The sequence below is a fragment of the Neolamprologus brichardi genome, chromosome 10 (genome assembly GCF_056152115.1).
Source record: "Neolamprologus brichardi isolate AB-2024 chromosome 10, ASM5615211v1, whole genome shotgun sequence".
NCBI classification, from domain to species: Eukaryota; Metazoa; Chordata; class Actinopteri; order Cichliformes; family Cichlidae; genus Neolamprologus; species Neolamprologus brichardi.
The window spans coordinates 11,455,672-11,477,707 of record NC_142113.1 but is presented as its reverse complement, the minus strand read 5'-3'; the positions used below and the strand labels follow the sequence as shown (position 1 = coordinate 11,477,707).

The following is a 22,036-nucleotide window of genomic DNA, read 5'->3' as shown; positions in this document are numbered from 1 at the left end:
GTCACCTCAAACAAGGAAAATCCCTGGCTCTCACAGACCTGTAACGTCTTCTGTAGGAAGCTTTTCTCTCCCCCACTCGTTACCTGTATGAATGGCACCTGTTTGACCTCATCATCTGTATAAAAGACACCTGTCCACAGCCTCAACCAGTCAGACTCCAAACTCCGCCATGGCCAAGACCAAAGAGCTTTCGAAGGACACCAGGAAAAGAATTGTAGACCTGCACCAGACTGGGAAGAGTGAATCTACAATAGGCAAGCAGCTTGGTGTGAAAAAATCAACTGTGGGAGCAATCATCAGAAAATGGAAGACATACAAGACCACTGATAATCTCCCTCGATCTGGGGCTCCACGCAAGATCTCATCCCGTGGGGTCAAAATGATCATGAGAACGGTGAGCAAAGATCCCAGAACCACACGGGGGGACCTGGTGAATGACCTGCAGAGAGCTGGGACCAAAGTAACAAAGGTCACCATCAGTAACACACTACAACGGCAGGGAATCAAATCCCGCAGTGCCAGACGTGTTCCGCTGCTGAAGCCAGTGCATGTCCAGGCCCGTCTGAAGTTTGCCAGAGAGCACATGGATGATACAGCAGAGGATTGGGAGAATGTCATGTGGTCAGATGAAACCTAAGTAGAACTTTTTGGTATAAACTCAACTCGTCGTGTTTGGAGGAAGAAGAATACTGAGGTGCATCCCAAGAACACCATACCTACTGTGAAGCATGGGGGTGGAAACATCATGCTATGGGGCTGTTTTTCTGCCAAGGGGACAGGACGACTGATCCGTGTTAAGGACAGAATGAATGGGGCCAAGTATCGTGAGATTTTGAGCCAAAACCTCCTTCCATCAGTGAGAACTTTGAAGATGAAACGAGGCTGGGTCTTCCAACATGACAATGATCCAAAACACACCGCCCGGGCAACAAAGGAGTGGCTCCGTAAGAAGCATTTGAAAGTCCTGGAGTGGCCTAGCCAGTCTCCAGACCTCAACCCCATAGAAAATCTGTGGCGGGAGTTGAAAGTCCGTGTTGCTCGGCGACAGCCCCAAAACATCACTGCTCTTGAGAAGATCTGCATGGAGGAATGGGCCAAAATACCAGCTACTGTGTGTGCAAACCTGGTAAAGACCTATAGTAAACGTTTGACCTCTGTTATTGCCAACAAAGGTTATGTTACAAAGTATTGAGTTGTATTTTTGTTATTGACCAAATACTTATTTTCCACCCTGATTTACGAATAAATTCTTTACAAATCCTACCATGTGAATTCATGGATTTTTTTTTCACATTCTGTCTCTCACAGTTGAAGTGTACCTCTGGTGCAAATTACTGACCTCTGTCATCATTTTAAGTGGGGGAACTTGCACAATCGGTGGCTGACTAAATACTTTTTTGCCCCACTGTATATAGATATTTCAGGTGTTAAACTACACTATCAGCATTGCAGTAGTCGTCGGGATTAAAATTAGACTGCCATTCTCATTACCAAAAGAAAAAAAAACTCTCAGCCTGAGGGCTTCATCCATTTAAAATATTCAATTTGATCTGAAAATTGAAAATTAAAATTAGATATGAGCAGACGTGGCTGATTAAAAAGTCTGTTACAAGCGAGTAATACTCTGTTTATAAAGCGGCCTTAAACGTGACCCGGGAACTTTCAGACAGTCTCACATAACAGTGAAGAGGGGAAGACAACAGCAGCCAAGTCATGACTTTCTAAGGCCAGTCACTGAAATTGAAGTTAGTAGTTAGTTTGATGAAATTTATTTATATAAGTGAGACAGCAGCTGACAGAGTGAGTCACGCTCGTGTCTCTGTCTGGACAGACGATGCACAGTCCAAATAAAAACATAAGTGTGAACAGGTTTGACACATCCTTGGAAACAAAAAAAGACTGCTAAGACAGCACATCTGCTCCTTCCACAAACTTAGGATTTCAGAAAAAAATGCAAAAACATCATGTTAATTTTGTAATACATCCATGATATGCAGTGATAAATCTGGTTGATTGATTTGTTAATTTTCATACATTTCATGGGTGGAGGGGGGGCTTATGTCAGGAAGGGCATCCTGTGTGAAAATCCTCCAAACCAAACATGCGGAGGTACCCGCTGTGGTAACCCCTTGTGTCTAGGGGAGCAGCTGGAAGTAGCTTATGTTTTCATTTGTTGTTTTGAGCTTTCAAACATATAAAAAGGTCTCACTGCATGCGCAGAGTGTTTATGATAAATGTCAAACCAAAATCATTTTGCATTTTACAGGAATCCGAGTGTGCATTCAAAAAAGGGACAGTCAGTAACTACATATTTTTTATTCTTCTCCTTTTTTCTTTAATTTTTCTTAAATTAACCCCCCCCCCCCCCCCCCCTAAATTTGGTGTACACCCCTTCACCATACCTATCGTTTCCTTATGCATGCATGCCTATAGAGCCAGAATAACATGCACCAAGCTAGAATTGTATAATAATGAATGTGCACAATATGTGTGTGTGTTTGTGCATGCACCTCCAAGCATGCGCGCGCTTGCCAATCGTGCATGCCAATCCTGACGTTTTCAAGCCGATCAGTTGTTAGCCAGTTTCCATGGTAACGCCTGGCTGAGAGGTGCACAGACGTAGGAGAGAGGGGAAAGGAGTTGAGACAATTATGGTGGTGGAGGGTGCTGAAAAAAGGAAGAGCCCGAGATGATGAGTGTGAAACAGTGTGAATCGTGGGATGAGAGGGAACGAGAAACAGATGCATGTGCTGTGAGTGAGCGGGTTTAGTGTGTGTGTGAATGTTGTATATATATGCGCGCGTGTCAGTGTCTGTGTCTTGGTGTAAGCAAGTGTCATAACTGCTTATATGAAAGTGATATGTATGTAGTGGATGTAATAAATATAAATGCACTGGGCAGTGAAGCAGTGCTGCCAGGCATGTGCACCAACTTCTATTGGATTTTTCTGTGTTTTCAGCTTCAGAGTGAGTCAACAGGAATTTCTAATACAGTTTAGTTTCCATGGTGACAGCGGAGAATGATCTGTCCTCTTCAAACAGAGGGGAAAACGCCAACTTGAAGCCTTGTTGTTTCTCTGTTTTCTGTCTAAATCATTATTTAAACAAGTGATAACCTGGCAAACCTTTCAGACTCTACAAATGAGCCCCAGAGCCAGCTTAGACCCACACTCAGTGTTTTAGGTTGTGTGTCTTTTTTCTCTCCCCCCTCTCTCTGAGGAATCACAACTTGTGAATTTTAAATGTTACATAGCTACAGTGACATTTTCAGAAGTGATGATGTCTCTCTGTGGAGACGAACTCTGTCAGCTTCATTTTATTATGTAATCTAATAGGCATCCAGAGCTCTATAATTTGAAATGTTAGTATTCTGAAGGTGCAGACATTAATGAAAGGCTTTAATCCTCTCTTTGCTGCCCTCCAGTAGAAGCTTTTTCCACATCAGTATTGGTATTTAGTTATTCTGGTGCCTGTAGAGAGGTTGGCTGAATGTCTCTGGAACCACTTCTAAATGCAGCTGTTTTTCAACAGCTTCTCAATGAGGCAGTTCGTCTCCTATCCCTCAGTCTAATGCACCACTCAGTGTCCCCATCATCCTTCAGTTTTATTTTTTCTCTTCCAGCACATCTTCGGAAGAAACATCGCATTTCTGTGACAACTCTTCACAGATGGACAAATAAATGCTGACCCTCAACAGGCAGGAAATGAGCGACGTAGAAATGGACATTTTGGCATCGTTGTTTTATTAGAATACGGCATGTGAATAGCTGTACATCATAGTGTAGCCTAATATCTATATATATAAAGTCATCCACCAAATTTACTGTAGCGTACGTTGATGAGAAATGTATAAAAGACAGATACAAATAATTATACTCAAATACAGTTTTCTAAAAGGCTTTGTTCACAGCAACTACATGACATTCAACCAAGCTGTATGTCTCCTCCCCCCTTTTTTTTCTCCTCGTGTTCCTGTGCTTTAGTAGCGATTGTCCAGACTCTACACGCTCACACTGTAGTTTTGAGGTCTCAGTGTCCTGTGATTACTTTTGACATTATTTGGAACAGCATACACCATCTTGTCTTCAGACACACTGACAGCCTACTGAAATTGCTTCAGTGCTTGCGATTCAGATCACACAGGCAGTTTGATTTGCTCTGCGTGCCATGATTTCAGACTTAGATAAGGCTTTGTTTATATATATGTATGTGTATGTCCTGAACATCTACAGTGCAGCTACATTAGCGACACGGGTTATTAATGGTTATAAAACTTTTTTTTTTCCTTTAAGACTAATATATGATATATTTTTTTGAAGAAATTAGGCTTCCTGTAATGTAGAGCATACTGTATGTCAGTCAATTTAGCATTCGGTGCTATGCTACTGGAAACTGAATTTCCCGAAGGAACCCACCTGAGGGATTAATAAAGTTTCATCTAATCTAAAGGTGAGTTTAGAACTGTAAGTACGTTCTGGAAACTTCATGGATTTATATTAATTGTTATTAATTTCTGCTTTTCTTCCACAGTCTTCCTCCTCTCATCCCAAAAGGTCACGGCAGATGGCCGCACCTCCCTACACATGGTTCTGCTGGAGGTTTCTTCCTGTTAAAAGGGAGTTTTTCCTTCCCACCTTCACCAAAGCGCTTGCTCACTGAGGATCATATGATTGCTGGGATTGTAGGGACTTTTTTACCTTCCACCTATAAAGCACCTTGAGGCCACTGTTGTTGTGATTTGGAGCTATATAAATAAAACTGAATTGAATTGAATATTAGGAATTAAAGTCATCCTTTCCAAATTGCCAACACATTTTGTGAAAATTAACAAACCACAATTCAGCTGATGTGAGTATTACAGTTGAAGCAAAGGCTTGGTACATTTCGTTCCCCCCAGTGTTTCAGCTTCACAAATGTGCATGGGGCTAATGTGTTATGAATCTGATAAACACAGTGCTGTTGCCGGAAAAAGTGCTGATGCAAAAATGTTTCTTTCTATAAGAAATATTGCATTTATTCCTGTTTTGAGGGACATTTGCTAAAACTACAGTGAAAAAAGTCGTACAGGCAGGGCAAGAAAGCGTGAAATGCTGATGTACACAAACACTGGTGTTCACATTTGTATTGAATTTGCTGAGCTTAGCAAAACAGCCTCAATCACTGGTATACAGTGCAGTGTGGATGTTTTCTAAGGAAAATATAGTTTTCATCAGAAATAAATTTCATATATCGCTAACACACACTGGAAAATTATACAGTTACTTTTATCACTGATCGAATGATCAGGGAGTTTTTACTTCCCACTGTTGCCAAGTGCTTGCTCATAGGGGGTCGTTTGATTGTTGGGGTTTTGTCTCTATTACTGTAGAGTCTTTACTTTGTAATATGAATGTGACTGTTGTTGTGATTTTGTGCTATCAAAATAAAATGTAATTAAATTTATTTAAACAGATCTACTATTTAATTATTGGATAAAAGTCATGACAATGTGTCAATTTTTGCTGTGAATTCTTCTACGTAACAAGAACTTCAGTAGGCTGCAGCAGCTGAGACCATTATTTTAAGTGGGCATTCCTTGACAGTAAGACGTGGTTAGTCAGGGCTGGGGGCAAGGTAACTGATTACAGCCAGCCATGTCTACCAGTTGAGAAATGCCCACCCGTGTTCTCCGGAGACTCCTTACCTCATTTTTTCCTATCTGAGCCCACAGTTTGTCTATCAGACACCACCATTTAGTACACCTGGAGTTGGTGTATGGCAAATATGGCACAGCTTGTTCTTAGGCCCCCAGAGTTTCTGTTTTCCTACTGATATCACACATCTGAACCATCACTTATCTGCAAACAGATCCATCTAATGAACACATGGCGGCAAAGGCCAGCCAAGGAAAGGCTTTGCTGTTTATAAATCTTGGTCATCAGCAAGATTGTGTGTCTCTTACGTCTGTTGCCTTTGCAGCTGTATGTTTGTAGATGTATTGCGATGCTGTCATTGCACTCCTTAAACAGCTGAAACACTGTCATAGAGTCGTTATTGTCTCATCTGCCACTTTTGTCCCACTCACTGTTACAAACACTGAATAACACTGGATCGATATGTCTCATGACTCAATTTACATTGCTAGATTACTGTTATTAATTGCTTTTTTGTACATGAGATGACTATGCTATGCTATTCTACCTCGAATCAGAGAAGAGTTGCTGTGCTAAAATGACTATAGTATAAATGCAGATGAATAAGAGTAAACATCACTGGAAAGAGGAATAAGGTGCTTCCTGCACACTAAAAAACACAACAAAACTAAAGTTTTTTTTCTTTCTTTTTTTTGAGGAAAAAAAATCATGTGCTAAAGAAAGTAGAATTAAAGATAAGGTCTGAGAGCACAAAATACTGCAACTACTTTCTAGTCTCATCATTTTTCTTTTGACCTTGATTTTATATTTGGCACAATGATTTTCAGCGGTAACATTTTGGCATGTTTGAGCTGAACGCTCTTTGGAAAGCATGAACCTAGCATATAGCGTAAAATATGCCCTCTCACGTATGGACACACCTATTTTGAATGCACATCACAAGCATTGACCCTTAAAGTCAAACTTATTTAAGTCAAACCTGGATAATTCCTTGCTTTTTTCTCATTTCATTTTTTTTTTTTTTTTTTACCAATGTCTTATTTGACTTTGCGTTTGGCAGATACTGGCATCAGGCAAATCTTTATCCTCTGTCCTGGTTAAAGGTCTCCAGCTCATGTCAGGTCCGTTAAACCTCTTACACTGCTAACCCATTTCCTGCAACACGATCAGAGTAACGGTTTGATGTCAGAGTTTCCATATGCAAAACAATCCTGCTTTTAGTACATTGTCAAAGTCAAAGAATACAGACATAATTTTTCATTTTCCAGTCCCCAAGTGTTTGGAGATTCACAGTGAGTGGAGCGACTGGATTATTAAGAGCAGCGTGGGGAAAATCCAGCCCTTCAGAAATATTGTTAAATTGTATAATGGGTCAAAGGCAACACAAACACCTGCGTTTCAGTCCTTCAAGATTTCATCCGGTTGTCCGACAGCAGTATCGGGTGTACAATGATACAATCGAAAAGAGGCTTTTTCGAAAAAAATTCACATTCATTCAAATTGTTCTTCATGCTTTGTCCAAGGTTAGACTTCCAAAGCCCAAAGCCAGAAAGGTCAGAATACATGGAGAGAGTAAAGGTTTGTGTCTCCGTTTGTTCTCCAATTTTTCTTTTACAGTTATTTTATTTCTTCATCTCTCCTGTTTGTTAGAAGCTCACCAAGGCGTAGACCATACTACAAGAAATAGTGCAATGGATGAAAAATTCAAATTAATTTTACAAATTTATGAATCGTAACACACGTCTAAGGATTCCTTGAAGTGTCATTATGAAATGAGAAACATTGTAAATCTCCCACTTACCTGTAGAGATAATAGAAAAATGAGAGAAGATAAAAGCCCAGCTTACACCAGGACTCTTTCTGACAGTAGTTGAGAATGTCGGCGTTCATCACGCTGACAGGATCATACATGACCTCTGAGCCATCAGCGGGCCGATGAAAAAACCTGAAAAAGCAGGAGGCTTGGCTCACTCACCCATCAGACTAACACAAACTAGTTACACATCTGCTGTGGGACCGTACCTCCACAGATGGTAGAAGAGCAGCGGGATATTTAGGCCAAGTGTGACCCACTCTCCAGCACACATGAACATCAGGCAGAAGAGACCGTGGATGGAGTACTCTGGTACCACCAACTAATAAGAAATATAAGAAGGACGGAAACTGAAATGATTAAGTGATAACACTCCAACAACTCTTTAGAAAACTACAGTGTATAAGATCACACTGCAGGGCAAATACTTTCACACGGAAGGTGTTGCTGTTAGTCAGGGCTAGCTGCTGTTACGGGTGCAAATATACGTTCACTTGCACGTGGACTGTTTTTTATACATTAGTAGAAGGTGATGTAAGTTGCTGACCTTTTTTCCTTGTGATGTAAAGTCTAGCGTTTGGTTGTTAAAATACTATTTGAGAAAATCTGAGATAGGGTTAAGACTCAAGATGGCAACAGGATAGCAACAAAGATGATAAAACTACATTTATTGTGAAAGGACAAAAACTTTTGGGGGGCAACTTGAGGGCAGCAGAAACAAGCTCTCAACACTTACTTCATATCAACATTTTAGTGTTTCATGCTGGGCAGGGAGAGTGTTACCACTTTTCAGAACTTCTCTGTTTCTCTGAAAATAGCTGCTTGCAGCAGCCAAAAGCAGTGCAATGAGAGCACTGATAATGAACCGACACTGTAATGTCTAGGCTAAATGAGGCCAGCTTACAAGCACCAGAAAGTTCCTTAAGTGGCCACTTGAAAGTTGTTCTACAAGTCAAGTGGCCATATAATCCCACGTTAAAGACCTTTCTTGTTCCAAAAAAGAGTTTTGGTTGCTATAACTAATATACCCCTACAAAATGACTACAGGAGGTGAATTTTTCTTTATTTAGCTTTTCACCTTAAATCTTTTAAGCTTTCACCTGCGCTAATTCAGATGTCAGACTTGGGCTTCAGTGTGCGAGAACATTTTAATAGAACTGTTTTACAGATAATGCTGTGGCTTTGTACTTCAGTTTCGGTGAGTGAAATTCTAGTATTTCATATTTGTTAGAAGGTCTGTGTATCTGTGTTTCTCATTTTAACTCATACAGTCTATGGATGTGCCTTGCTAACCGTGCTAACAAGCTAGCATGGTTAGCCCCACCAGTAACCCCTAGTAGGCTTCTTGGTTGTGGGGTGACCTGCCTGCAGCATTTAGGGTAGTTTTGCCAGTGTCTTCTTTTTGTGTTTTTACTGCTAAAGACCTGTTTCTTGCAAATGGCCTTGTACAGTTCTTGCAAATTTTATTATAACATTTTTATCTTTAAGATTCTTAGCTTAACACCAAGTTTTTTTTTAACTTTTAATTATGTTCATTTCAATTTATTCTTTACACATTATCGCTTTTATAAAGTCTTGCATGGTCTATTTTAAGTGATTAATTGATAAATTTAATTTTTATAAAAATCTATTGTTTGTTTATTCTGTTTTTGGGAAGTACTTTGTAGTGCTATACAAATGAACCTTATTTAATGTGAACTTAATTTAATAAGAACTATCACATCACATTCACATACACGTAGCAATTTGATCTTGATGCTAGTTCAAAAATATGGCTGCAAAATAACAAATTACATTTCTTTGACTGACATCATAACCCTTAGCTGGCTCCATCAGTCATTACAATCTGTTTCAATATTATTTGAATATTTTTAGTGGAACCAATTTCAGCAGTGATTGGTTAGAGCAAATATCACTAATACATATGTAGTCTAATTACCACGCTAGATTAAACCTGTGTAGCAGTTAAGGGTAATTGAAATTATTTTTCCAGTGCAGCAATAAGAGTTCCTTTTCAATAACATGGTAGTATTGTAATTATGCATCAGTGGCATTTTCTTTTCTTGCACTGAGCAGTTATATAAAGAAAAACGTAAAAAGAAACGAGAAAATGGTAACAATTTGAACCCAGGGCAAACCTTCTCAGAAAATGCTCTTTACTACATTAGCATATAGACCCTAATACTACAATTAGTATGGTGGCTACTGCCTTTAAATTAAACTCTTGTAATTTTATATATTTTTTATTTATTTATCCATTAACTTTGACTCAAAAAAAACCTAATGGCACTGGCCATCTATGTTTAAAATGGCCTCCACAGTATGTGATCTTTCACGACACAAAGTTCTTTTTCTGAAAGCCTTGAAATAAAAAGCTGACAACATCTGGGCTGTATTAGTGCTCTCCATCACTGTGTGCCTGTAAAGAGGTAATGGCGTGTTGTGGGGACGGGCTACATGTGAAATGAATCAGTGTGTGTCATGGTCCTCACAATGAAAAAAGACAAACGGTCATGGCTCTGTGAAGCCCCTCTGCTTTAGTCATCCACCACCAGCAGATGAAAAACAGCTATTACTCACCCTGCGAAGCAGGTTGCAGATCCTTTCAATGTTGAGAATCCTTTCTCTCTGTGGGGAGGATATAAAGAAAGTCCGGTCAGCAGTCAGTGTATTACTGTCAATGCCTAACAGAAATAGCTGTCTCATAGCAGAAACAATAGATGATCGTGGACTGGAGTGAATCTTATTTTGGAGGATTTTTTAAACTGGACAGATATTAAATATAGTGATAAAATCTAAAAACTGGACCTGATGGCTAGTTTTATATTAGCATTCCTGCTTAAATATCAGTATTATGGGTATAGTGATACTCTAATATGCAGCTGTACATTACATTAGATGTCCAGGCCAACAATAGTACCATGGAAAAATACACTTACCAACTGAAAGTAATTAATTAACTACCTACTTTTTTTTTAAACTAAAACTCCCGAGTTTGTTTTCATCATACATCTAAAATACATATATTTTTACACTTTGGTGCAGTTTTATCATAGGTCTGTTTTTTAAATTTTTATTTAAGGTAGTTTCCAGAGTGAGTTTGCTCATTTTGCTTTAGTTTCTATTGTTTAATAAGGTTAAGTTTAATACAGTTTTTTGGTTCTTTTTTTTAGCCGCAGCTTTTTGTTGTTATACATGTGGAGTCTGTCAGAAGTTCAACACAATACGATACAAAACAGTATTACAATATTAAAATACACAGACCCACACACACAGTTGCATAGACGTCCCTGTTCTAATAAACACACACACACACACACACACAAGTACTTCTTCATTCTGGTATTGTTGGTTAATTTGACCAAAATGATACAAACACAATTCAAATGGATTTTTTTAGTGTATTTTAGTTTTATTTATTTATTTATTTTTGTTTTTTAGGCCAGTCTTTTATTTTTATTTATAATAACCTTGGTTTGGTGCAGACAGGACTTTTCATTGCTCAGAATAGGTATATGGCTGTGGACTATAAGGCCATAACCATGATCTGGGCACATACAACAGGTACAACTTTTGCATGAAGAATGAGTTAAATATAGGTTTTATTAATGACACTAGTGACAGTCCTGATCTAGAGCCTTAATGAATGTCATTAATCATACCTGTGCCCACATTTGGCAGAAATCAGACTTGTTATTTTTTATGAAATTTGAGAAACACAAACTGTATATTATACTTGAATAAATTCATTTTCAGTTAATAATAATATTAATAATAATAATAATAAAATACTTACAATGGTGTTGATTTGTTTTTCATTTATGTGGCTGAAACCTATTTGAGAAGCAAATCTCATATTGCAGGGGAAAAAAACCCTGTGCGCACATCTCCCACCTTATCTTGTAAAGCTATCAGCTCGGAGTCTCTGGTGAGCCATTATAGAAAGCTCAATTATCAGTTTTAAAATTAAAGCCATCCGTCTTTGAGTACATGAGCCTGACATCAGATATTCGGCTCATGCAGATGTTTTCTTTGGTTGTCCATTGATTAGTCAGCAAGGCAAATTAGATGTTTTGCTCTACTTCATTTGCCCCGTTTATCCGTTTCCATCACCAGAAAGTTATTGCATTATTGTGTAACCATAATGTCTATCGTCAGATAATTATCACGGGGCTGTTAATTTGCTTGGCTTCATTTATTTTGTTAAATATAATACATCAAGTGGATAAGCATGTCTATTCATTCTGACATATTGAGGCATCTATCTTGGCTACCAACCGGTGATATCGGCTTCCTGTAGCTGGAGCAACATCCAGCTTTTATGAGTCTGTGGACATAAATTAAAACTGGTGACCTGAAAGGGAAAAGTGGATTTTGGATTAGACACAGGCTCTCTACCTTCACTGTTGTTAGTATGCTCGGTGTAATTTCCTGCCTTTTTTCTTTCTTTCGTTCTTTCTTTCTAGTCCTTCCTCCACAGTGCTGTTATTTAAGGAGTGAAAGTGCCAGCCTAGCTTCTGTGCATCATATGGTTTATTGTTGTCGGTGTAAATCATTGCGCTGCTCAGATTTTACAGCTCGTAGCCTCCCCGAGGTGGCCCTATTTGTGTCAGGTCATCCAATTTGCTCTGAATATTTAATAGTTCCAATAAAGAAACATGACTGAGGATGTTAATCAAAGGCAGCGGAGACATTTCACAATATACACAATATACAGAAGAGATAAAGGAGCAACAATTACAGGGCAAAGAGTGCTGTAGTTAGATTGGTAATCTAATTAAGCACTTATTATCAGAGACGCAAATGAGGGATCTCCCTGACAATCTGCCTCATAACTTTTCTAGAGCTACTGACATAAAAGGAGGCCTGAAAAGGAATGAATTTTACCACTATGATGTGTTTAATTTTGTTGTTTTAACAGGTGAAGTAGCCATAGAAGGGCTCTTTATGGATGGGGTGGTTCTCCCTCTGAGTGTTACTGTGTTTAAAGGCTTTACGCAGAAACCTGATTTTAAAAAAAGATGTCTAGCTTCTTCCGCTCTGTCTTTCTATCATTTCTTTCTCTCTCTTCCCAACAAATATTGACTGCTTTTGTCCTTTTTTGTACACAACCGCACTCGAGCGAACATGTGTTGCTCTCAGCTAACCACAAATATAATTGCTGTTTATCTTCCATGGCTGTTGCCTTCGCTTGTCTTCTGTTTGTGCAGCTTATTGATTTTGGGGAGAGACCGGCAGCGTCGCGTCCTGCCAGATCCAGTTATTTCTGAACACATTTGAAACGGTGACATCAGACAGCGTGTTTAGGTTGTCACCAGTCCTACAGAGTGGCCTCAATACTTATCTCACTGCTGTGAAACCAGAAAAGTTCTAACGGGGATTGTTTGTCAGACAGCTCTCCAGTGTTGTCCTGAGGAAAGTAAAAGATCCACTGTGGCTTTTGTGCTCCATTGTATTTGACTGCATCATAATTTACAGGTGTTGCAGTTATTGTGTCCACCCCCTTGTAGCTGGCATGCCTTCACACTCCTACAGTCTCCTTTCACAGTTTCCTCTCCCACTCCTCATCACTCTCACTTTGCAGTTCAGATGCAGGTTCACATGATTGCTAGAACATTAGCTATCCTGTGAAAACGATAATCACAGCTGCTGTTAACTTGCTAAGCGAATAATAGCTCGAACTACTGACTCATGATAATGTTATTTCATCTTCAGGAGAAAACTTATGCATACTGTAAGCAAACAGCTCTGCAACATGAGAGGATAAATAGTTGCGCTAACTTTCAATCAGCAATTATTTATCTGTCACTTTGGATCAAGTGAATGCGTTTGTTCTCGTCACGGTGAGGTGAAAACTCCAAATTGTGCTCCTATTGTGGCGACACTACAGTATCTTATTGTCTAAAAAGCGACTTCATTTGCATGAATCTCTGTAACTGATTAAGCCAACGAGCCGTGGTCTTTGTAGGAGGCTGATTGCTTCAATCTGCATACAAATGAGCATTCAGGGAAACACTGCCTGGGTGTTACTGTAGCAATCACCTGGAAGCGTGGATTAGTGTTTTCAAAGTAGGGCAAATATTTGATTTAGAAATATTAATGAATAAGGCTAAATGTAGCCGAATTAAATATTTGAAAGCTTTCGCTCCAAAAACCCCCAAACTCTCATTTGCATAACATGATGATTTTATTTTTTTGGTGATTGCAGGCTTGGAAAAAGCGTTTGCTGTGTTTATTTATGAAATGAACGTGAAACTTTGTGAACTGTGCTCAGAAAATATGCAGCGTAGGCAATGTTTGGGGGGCAAAACCTTAAATGTATAGTCTCCTTGAAAGTACAAAGAAGGGATTTCTCTGTGTGCACACGAAGGTTTGATCATTCTTGCAAGAAGTGAAACAGCAGGGTTCTTACCGCTCTGGTGGGATTGCTCTGATCGATGGGGTTTTTGAAGTCTGTGCGAAGCTCATCAAACGCAATGATCTGAAAAAATAAATAAAATAAAATAATAATATTGGACACGTGAGCTTGTTTTTGTTTCACCACCACTACGCTGCGACTGTAATGCAAATGTAGCTGTTGTCTTCTCGCCACTCGTAAATTTGGTTCGACTGAGTCGGCTGTACACTGTTGAGCTGCAGCTGCTTTCAGATCACTTTGAGTACATATGGTGAGTTAGTGGCATATGTAAATGCAGACATTTGCTATTGCCCTTTATGCTGTTAGGAAGGTCATGTTGTGTTGACATCATGTGTGATTATGTAGTAGTGCTTGCGCTAAAGGATTTTTGATTGAAATTTGTCCCTGAATAAGAACAGCTTGGATGGTTAATTCACCCCCATACAGCTTTGCATTATCCGATTCCTGTAAAAAAAACTATGAAAAGCTGCAGGAGTAGATAAATGCATTGCACTAAGCAATTACATAAGGCTTGATTCTTACGTTGAGACCAGTAATTAAGTTCACATTGGAAGATTAATATTAAGACACAAATGCCAGTAGTCATCCAAGAAGTGCTTGAGAAATGTAAAATGCAAGAAGGTCTTTGATGAGCATTTTTTTAGCTGGGTTAAGAACATTGCGGTACATTTCTGGTACATACACTATCTTGAGTGTCTCTCTGCATATTGAAATATAATATACTGAGGGCACTCGTTCAGATACACCAATACACTCTAACTGCCTCCTGTGATGCGAGTATAAGTGACAATTATTCTCACTAGCTCCCTGATTAATAGCTCTATAAAAACACGAATAATTCGGAGTGTAAAGGCCACCTGCTGTGCTTATCATCGGCTCAGGTTTTAAAGAGCTAAGCTTCCCTTTGACGGCTCATTGAAAAGCCATAACAAGCAGACATCATTTGCAGAAAAGTGAACATCAGCAGTGACTGATGGCACGAAGGGGAGAGCACCTTCCACATACTGTACGCGCCTATATGGCTCTCCCTCGTCTTCGTTCGCAATTAGCTCTGTTGTAAACAGATGCAGTTTCCATGGCGACATGATGAGCCCCTCAGTGGGCACCATGGTTACTATACCAGTGAACCGAGGTTCTGATTGGTCGACGGCCGCATACAGTTGGGGTGCTGTGCCCGTGGGTGGAAGCAGACTGGGGGAAGGGGTGAACAAAATCATAGGTTGATAAGCGTTTCGGTCACATGCTCGAGAGCCGAGCCAGACGCAGGCTTCTCGCTGTCTCTTTCACACACAGACACACTCACTGAGTCATATGTAGTCTCACCCACTTAGTCAATTGGTACGTTAGTCATTTCAAGTCCTATATTCATAATGATGCGTTTCTGTGCTTCGCCGTGTTCCTGCCTCCACGGAGGGAATGTTAAAGGTGAGAGATCAAAGCTGCGGTGTTTGTTGAGTCTGTGTAACAGGCAAACCGAGTGCACTGGTCTCCAGCGATAGCTGTGCAAATTCCACTGAAAATGCCTGCGGGCAGACAGATTCACAACAGTCTGGTGGTGAGATTTATGATGACTGTGTTTTGCTGACTGTCTGTACTCATTATCTGGAGTTTGCTGAAGCCCAAACGCCTTACGTGGAAATGTTTATCGTCAGTTCTCTGGGATCATAAGTTGCTTTTATGTGGAGGGATGAAGCCAGCAGGAATCTGTGCTTTTTGTCAAAGTGTCATCTGGTGGCTCTTAGGAGATCATTTGAAGTGTCTGATAAGTACAATTACACCTTTAATGCATATTATTATCTCTAGAGGGGCTGAAGTGTGTATGTTATGTTGCCGGCAGCTCTGTACACCTGTGTGTAGGCGGCCGCGCTAGTCTGCCTGTGTGGGATGCTACAGTGAGGATGCTGCAGGCCCTACGTGTGTCAGTCTTAGTTCTGGTGTGTTCACCGTGCCACTCACCTGCCATATGACAAAGAAGATGAGAGCTGCACACAGTACCAAGGTGAGCATGTAGCAGAAGGCCGCAAAGGTGAACGCCATGGCTGCACCAGCCAGCCTGACAAGGACACGGGTGAAGGGAGAGAAAGGAAACTGGTTCCCTGCTCTCTGCCTCTCTCTGGCTACTGGTCACTCCCCCTCCTCCTTTTACTGTGGTAGAGGCTATTGTTGGTTTTCCCCTTTGATGCAAGCTGAGTCTATATTGTCCAGGTGGGTAAAGCACTCAGTTTTAGAAACAATCGATAATCAGCTGACGTCGCAGCTCCACTGCTTACTTGCTGTCTGTCTTTGTCTCTTTTTGTAAATCTGACAGCAGGACAGCTCCTTCCTTGCTTTGATCTAGGAAGCACTTATGTGTCTGTTCACAGCCACAGTAGTCTGCCGCTGGCCCAGTGCTCCTCTTTTCAGTCTCTGACAGGGAAAATGTCTGTCTCCTCCTTGTCTTCCCTGCAGTTTCTCTTTAGACAAAGCCTACACATCATGGTTTTTTTTCCTTTTTTGTTTTTACTGACAAACCACCAAGAGTCTGACTGACACGCCGACTACAGAAGCACAGGTTACTAGTCGATACTAAGAGCAGTAAAAACAGCGCGAATTATTGTCCCAGTCGGTTATGGCTTTTTGTAGTTTTTGTAGTTTGTTGTATGGCTTTCTGTTCATCTGTTGCTCCGGGATCCAGAACACAATTAATGACGCATATATTTCCATATCATAGTTAACAGGTTTACATCTGTGAGTTATTATTTACAGAGTCTTTACTTATAATGATGGCTAAACTGCTGAGTAATTATTTACATCCTAGCTGAGATTCAAGGTATTGCTTTGCATGTTACTCAGTTATATTCTGACAAAGCAAATCACAACTTGCCACTGCTGATTTCACAAAGTGAGAAGGGTGAATCACTGAGGCAGCAGATATTCTAATTGAATCGAAAGATTAGTTAGCACTTCAAGAGGGCTTAGAGATGCGACATCACGATACATTATTGATAGTTTCAGTTAGCATGGATCGACATCTTGACTGACCTTAATATCGAGTAGCGAATACCTGTGCCTGGTAGGAGACGTGTCTGCATCTGAACAGTCCACTCTTTCCTCTTCTCTGTCAATTTGGGTCGACACCATGTCAGAACTGTCTGCTCTGCATGTTTGTCTCAAGCGCATCCCTCAGTTATCTCCAAAAAACAAAAAGAAAAACGTGAAGCTTTGTCTCTGCTGATGTGCAGGTTAAATAGTTAAATTCTAGCAGGGAAATATTTACACAGTAGCCTGCAGAGTGTCTACATGTTGAAACCCATTCGTGCTGATTTAAAATAAAAATAAAGCGCTCCTGTTCTTAAGTAAAAAAAAAATCTCCACAGCCCTCAGGAGTCATAAGTTACTGAGTCCACCTTACTATCATCTCTCCTGCTCCTCGTGTACCCTGCTTTCTTTTTCCTTTCTTTCTTTCTTCTTTATCTCCCCCTTCTTTTCATCCCTTTCAAAGATTTTGAAAACAGACCTGAATGTGCTTCCTGAGTCTACTGTCTCTGGCTGTCTCTTCCTCTATTTCTTAGACTGCGAGAGAAATATTTCCATCACGGTTGATGTTATAACGGTCAGCCAATAGCATCGCTCTGTCTCCCTCCCGCTCTTGTTTGCTCTCCCCTCTGCCTTTCTCTCTTCCTCTCTGTCTGTCAGACTCCCCCTCTCTTGCATTTATACATTTCCATAATCCCTTGTTCCCGTGAGACTGATGAGGGGGCAGGGAAGGCTGCAAATGTCTGGTGTGCCCCCCCTTCCTTATTAGCCCCTTTCACCCAAGCTTTCAGTCATCTGTCATTCCATAAAATATAACTCTGTCTGTTACAGGGTGTTGTTCTCAGTCATTTGTCATTTTCTTCAATTCTCTCCTCTCAGTGCATTCATTAAATACCTCAATCTCACTTTTTAATTATTCTCTCACTCTATTAATGAACAGAATCCACTAGTGCCACCTAATGTAAGTGTTGATACTCGTATTATTTGTGTGGCCAATGTAGGCTTATTCAGAAAAGTAATTCCTCTGTTAGATGGATCTATGCCATGACCCAACCTTTTTTAGCTGCCCCACATTAACAGTGTTGGTATTTACTATCTTTTATGTTTCTGTGACGGTTACTCCTCCAGTCAGTGTAGGCTCTTTAATCAAAATGATATTTTTAATGCTTGTATATAACTATTGTTTCTATCCATGAATGTTCAAATTCACTATTTTATTAAAGAAAAATTGAATAAAAAAAACTAGAAAAGCACATTATTTTTGATTAAGAGGCCAAATTAAAGATCCTGCTATCCATGATTAGTATCGGACTTATCCGAGGTGTCCAGTGTGAAGCTCAAATTCTGGTATAAAAATTTTGATATTAGTTTATTGTTTGCCTAATAAATAACAATGGATAGATTTCAAAAATGTTTGTGTTTTCGTGTGTTTATGGCAATTGGTCTATTAAATGATTAAGTTCAATTCAATTTTATTTTATTTATACAACGACAAATCACGACAACAGTCGCCTCAAAGCACTTTATATTGTAAAGTAGACCCTACAATAATGCATACAGAGAAATGCACAACAATCATACAACCACCAATGAGTAAGCACTTTGGCGACGGTGGGAAGGAAAAACTCCCTTTTAACAGGAAGAAACCTCCAGCAGAACCAGGCTCAGGGAGGAGGGGCCACCTGCTGCGACCGGTTGGGGTGAGAGAAGGAAGACAGGATAAAAGACATGCTGTGGAAGAGAGAAAAAGATTAATAACTAGTATGACTAAGTTAAGTTAAGCACTGTATAAACAATATCTCTCTATATACTGTATATAAACTCTGTAGAAATACTTTCTATATACAGTATATTTTGCCAGACAGAGAAGCTTGATTGAGTCCACTGGCAGCGTTCTTTACACAATTGCATCCAATGCTTTGCACTGCTGACGTAAGACTTGAATGAATGGAGCTGCTCAGGCATGCATCTCCATTCCATGAAGCTCTCTGTGCAATGTTCTTGAACTACTCTGACGGCCACAAGAAGTTTGATGGTCTGTACCGACTGACCCTACAGAAAGTTTGTGACCTCTGTGCACTATGCACCTCATCATCCACTGACTCCACTCTGTGATTTTACATTGGCTACCACTTCATGGCTGAGTTGCTGTCATTCCCAATCACTTCCAATTTGATTTTTGACTGTGGAATATTTCGTAGTGAGGAAAGTTCACGACTGGACCTGTTGCACAGGTGGTGTCCTACCACGGTACCATGCTGACATTCACTGAGCTCCTGAGAGCGACCCATTCTTTTATAAATGTTTGTCGAAGTAGTCTGCATGCCTACGTGCTTGATTTCATACACCTGTGGCCATGGGAGGGATTGGAACACCTGAATTCAGTGATTTGGATGGGTGAGGGAATAATTTTGGCAATATAATGTATTTAGCACCTTTCTACTCTTGAACACTTAAAGTACTTTCTACTACAAGTCACATTCATGCATTCAATTCATACAGCCTAACATTCATACACACTCTCACAGGTGTTTGGGGGTAACTTGAAGTTCAGTATCTAGCTCAAGGAGTCAGGGATTGATCCACTAACATTCATTCATAAAACCTGAGCCACAGCCTCCCCAAACGAGTGCTTAATGTGAGTTGCTGTCACCTTCCTATCAGCCTGAAGCAATCTGGTTGTTCTCTTCTGACATCAGCGAGACATTTTCTCTTTTTCAGACCGTTCATCTGTAAATCCTTGTTACAGTTGTGTGGAAAAATCTCAGTAGATCAGCAGTTTCTGAAATACTCAGACCCGCCCATCTGGCACCAACCGCCATTAAAATTAAAAACACTCTTCTTTTCTTCTAAAGAAAAAAAAACAGAACAGAACAGACATTTATCACAAAATGTATGAGCCACAACATTTTACTGTATACTGTAAGTGTTTGGTCACACTGACAACTGAAATGGCAGAGTTTTCTTAACTATTCAAATCAACCAGTTTTTATTACTCAGACAAATCGCATTTAATTTTATTGTTGTTATAATAGAGATTCTCTTATTACTGCAATAACCAGACACGCTCTGTTTATTACTTTCCATGTTTCTGTACTGCAAGATATACAGCAGTGAGCAACATTGCTTTTATGCTGATATTATTGTTATGCTTCATTAATAATAAGTACAGCCTAAATATTAAGAGGTATTGTAAATGTCTGTTATTTCTGACCGTAAGAAAAGAATGAAGAAAAGTCTTTACATAGATTTAAATCCTGCAGCATTTCTGTTGTAACATTTTCTGTTAGAGAAAACACTCAGACTGATATTCTTGTTCATCTTCCATAAAACTATAGTTCCATTTGGCTGTGTAACTTTATCACATTGGGTGACACATTGATCAGTGCTTTGTGAGCATCTCCAGATCCGGTTAGCTCATAAAGACACTACCAAACAGCTGCTTCTAAGCCCAATCTTAATTAAGAAAAACAAACAAAAACAGATCTCTAAGAGCGTATTGCAATGACTGACACTCACACAACACAGATTCGCAAATTGGAGTTGGATGATGGTTTGTTTAAAACGTTAGAGGTGTTTTGTTGTTGCTGTTTGTTTGTTTTTTGCCAGTCTGGGTAAGTGTGCTAGCCATCTGACAGCCGAGGAAAGCAGAGGTTGCTGGTCTATTTTGGGTTACTGTGTTGTCGGCAGTGGGGGTTCCCTGCAGTCTGATCAAACTGTGTCAAGATGTTATTTTTAATCAAACTTACTTTCTGTCCTTCAGCCTCCTTATCCCGATGTCATTTATTTTGGTAAACCAGGGAGCACAGTGAACAATCAATAAAAAAGTATCACAGATATCTCACACAGTTTGCTTGTTCATTTCACAATCAGCATCCCTTGAGTGTTTTTGTGTTGAAAGACTGATGGAGGTCACACTGGATATGAGCTCCAGTTAAATGCCACAGGTCCTAAAGGCTGCCAAATGAGGTTTTGGCTCCATCTTGAGCCAGTAGCTCAGAACTCATAGCATGAAATGAGTGTTTCTGGCCCAGAAACCATAGGACAAAGTCCAAAAAGGTTAGTCCTCTGGCCCTCAGAGTGAACATTTCCTGAGTTTCTCAGGATAAAATGACCTCACTTGATCTTAAGGCTGGTATTACATCTATATTTGCATGTATGTATAAATACAGGAAAGCGTATTTAATGTACTGTGGGTGTACGTCTATGGTAAAAGGAAAACAAGCCCCATATTTTTTCACCTCACAGAACTCTAAGGCCATCACCATGGCTTTGGTGTCACCGACTAACCTGTGTCAAAATAAAGGTCAGATTTGAAGGGCTTGTCTTTTTTTACCCTCTCTGCCTGTCTGTATGTATTGATGTCTTCGTGGGTTTTTATTTGACACGTTTTTCAAAAACAAGCTTGAACAGAAGCCAAATCTTGCAGCACGAGCAAAATCATTTAAACCATAGACAAAACCACAAAAGACTTGCTCTTATCTTATTAGTGGCTTTAGGCTTCCCACTAGTGGCAGTAATCAGTGACTGCAGCACCTCGTGTATGTGCATGGTCCCAAAAGCATCACAAGAGTACCCACACACATGTGCAAAGGAATGAAAAAGAACAGACACATAACTATTTACGGTTTATCGCATGTGCCTTATTGGCATGATATTGATATTGAGCATCTAATAACAGATAGAAAGTGGACGAAAAGAGGAGGAATAACCAAACTTGTGAATGGATATTGGGGACAAAGGCTTTAGGTGCTTATCGAAAAACTATTTGAATGGAGGATGCTTTCAATGCCGTGATTTGTATTTTTTATTGTGAGTTAGACAAAACAAAAAACTAATTAGTATTTGGTGTGAGCACCCTTTGCTCATTAAAAATGCAAACATCCTACACTTGTTCCATTATTTGAGTTGCTCATCAGGAAGGCTGGACCAAACTATCATGAAAATAAAAGTGAGAATCATTCAGGGACCTGGATTCATTCAGGATTTTGCCTGAAACTAAAAACTTTGCTGACTGTCATTAGCACATTGAGTCTAATTGTTTGATCAGGCTGCAGATTCCATGCCAGTAAATTTCATGTATTTATTTATTTATTTATTACACAGGTGTCGAACTCCAGGCCTCGAGGGCCACTGTCCTGCTTGTTTTCCAACTAAC

At 39.8% G+C, this 22,036-nt stretch overlaps 1 protein-coding gene across 2 annotated transcripts; it reads right to left on the bottom strand.

Moving 5' to 3' along the window:
* Positions 1-3,721: 3,721 nt before the first annotated feature.
* cnih2 (cornichon family AMPA receptor auxiliary protein 2) lies at positions 3,722-17,439 on the bottom strand. 2 transcript variants are annotated; one of them, XM_087847171.1, is made up of 6 exons: positions 16,885-17,439; positions 13,858-13,926; positions 10,026-10,073; positions 7,655-7,767; positions 7,434-7,577; positions 3,722-7,306 (listed from the first exon to the last, which is right to left on the bottom strand). In XM_087847171.1, the coding sequence occupies exons 1-6, from the start codon at positions 17,020-17,022 to the stop codon at positions 7,279-7,281; spliced, it is 540 nt and encodes a 179-aa protein (XP_087703297.1). In that variant the 5' UTR covers positions 17,023-17,439; the 3' UTR covers positions 3,722-7,278. The 2 variants fall into 2 exon arrangements, with proteins under 2 accessions (XP_087703297.1, XP_006799512.1); XM_006799449.3 differs by lacking the exon at positions 16,885-17,439 and adding an exon at positions 15,820-16,851.
* Between the last annotated feature and the right edge of the window lie 4,597 nt (positions 17,440-22,036).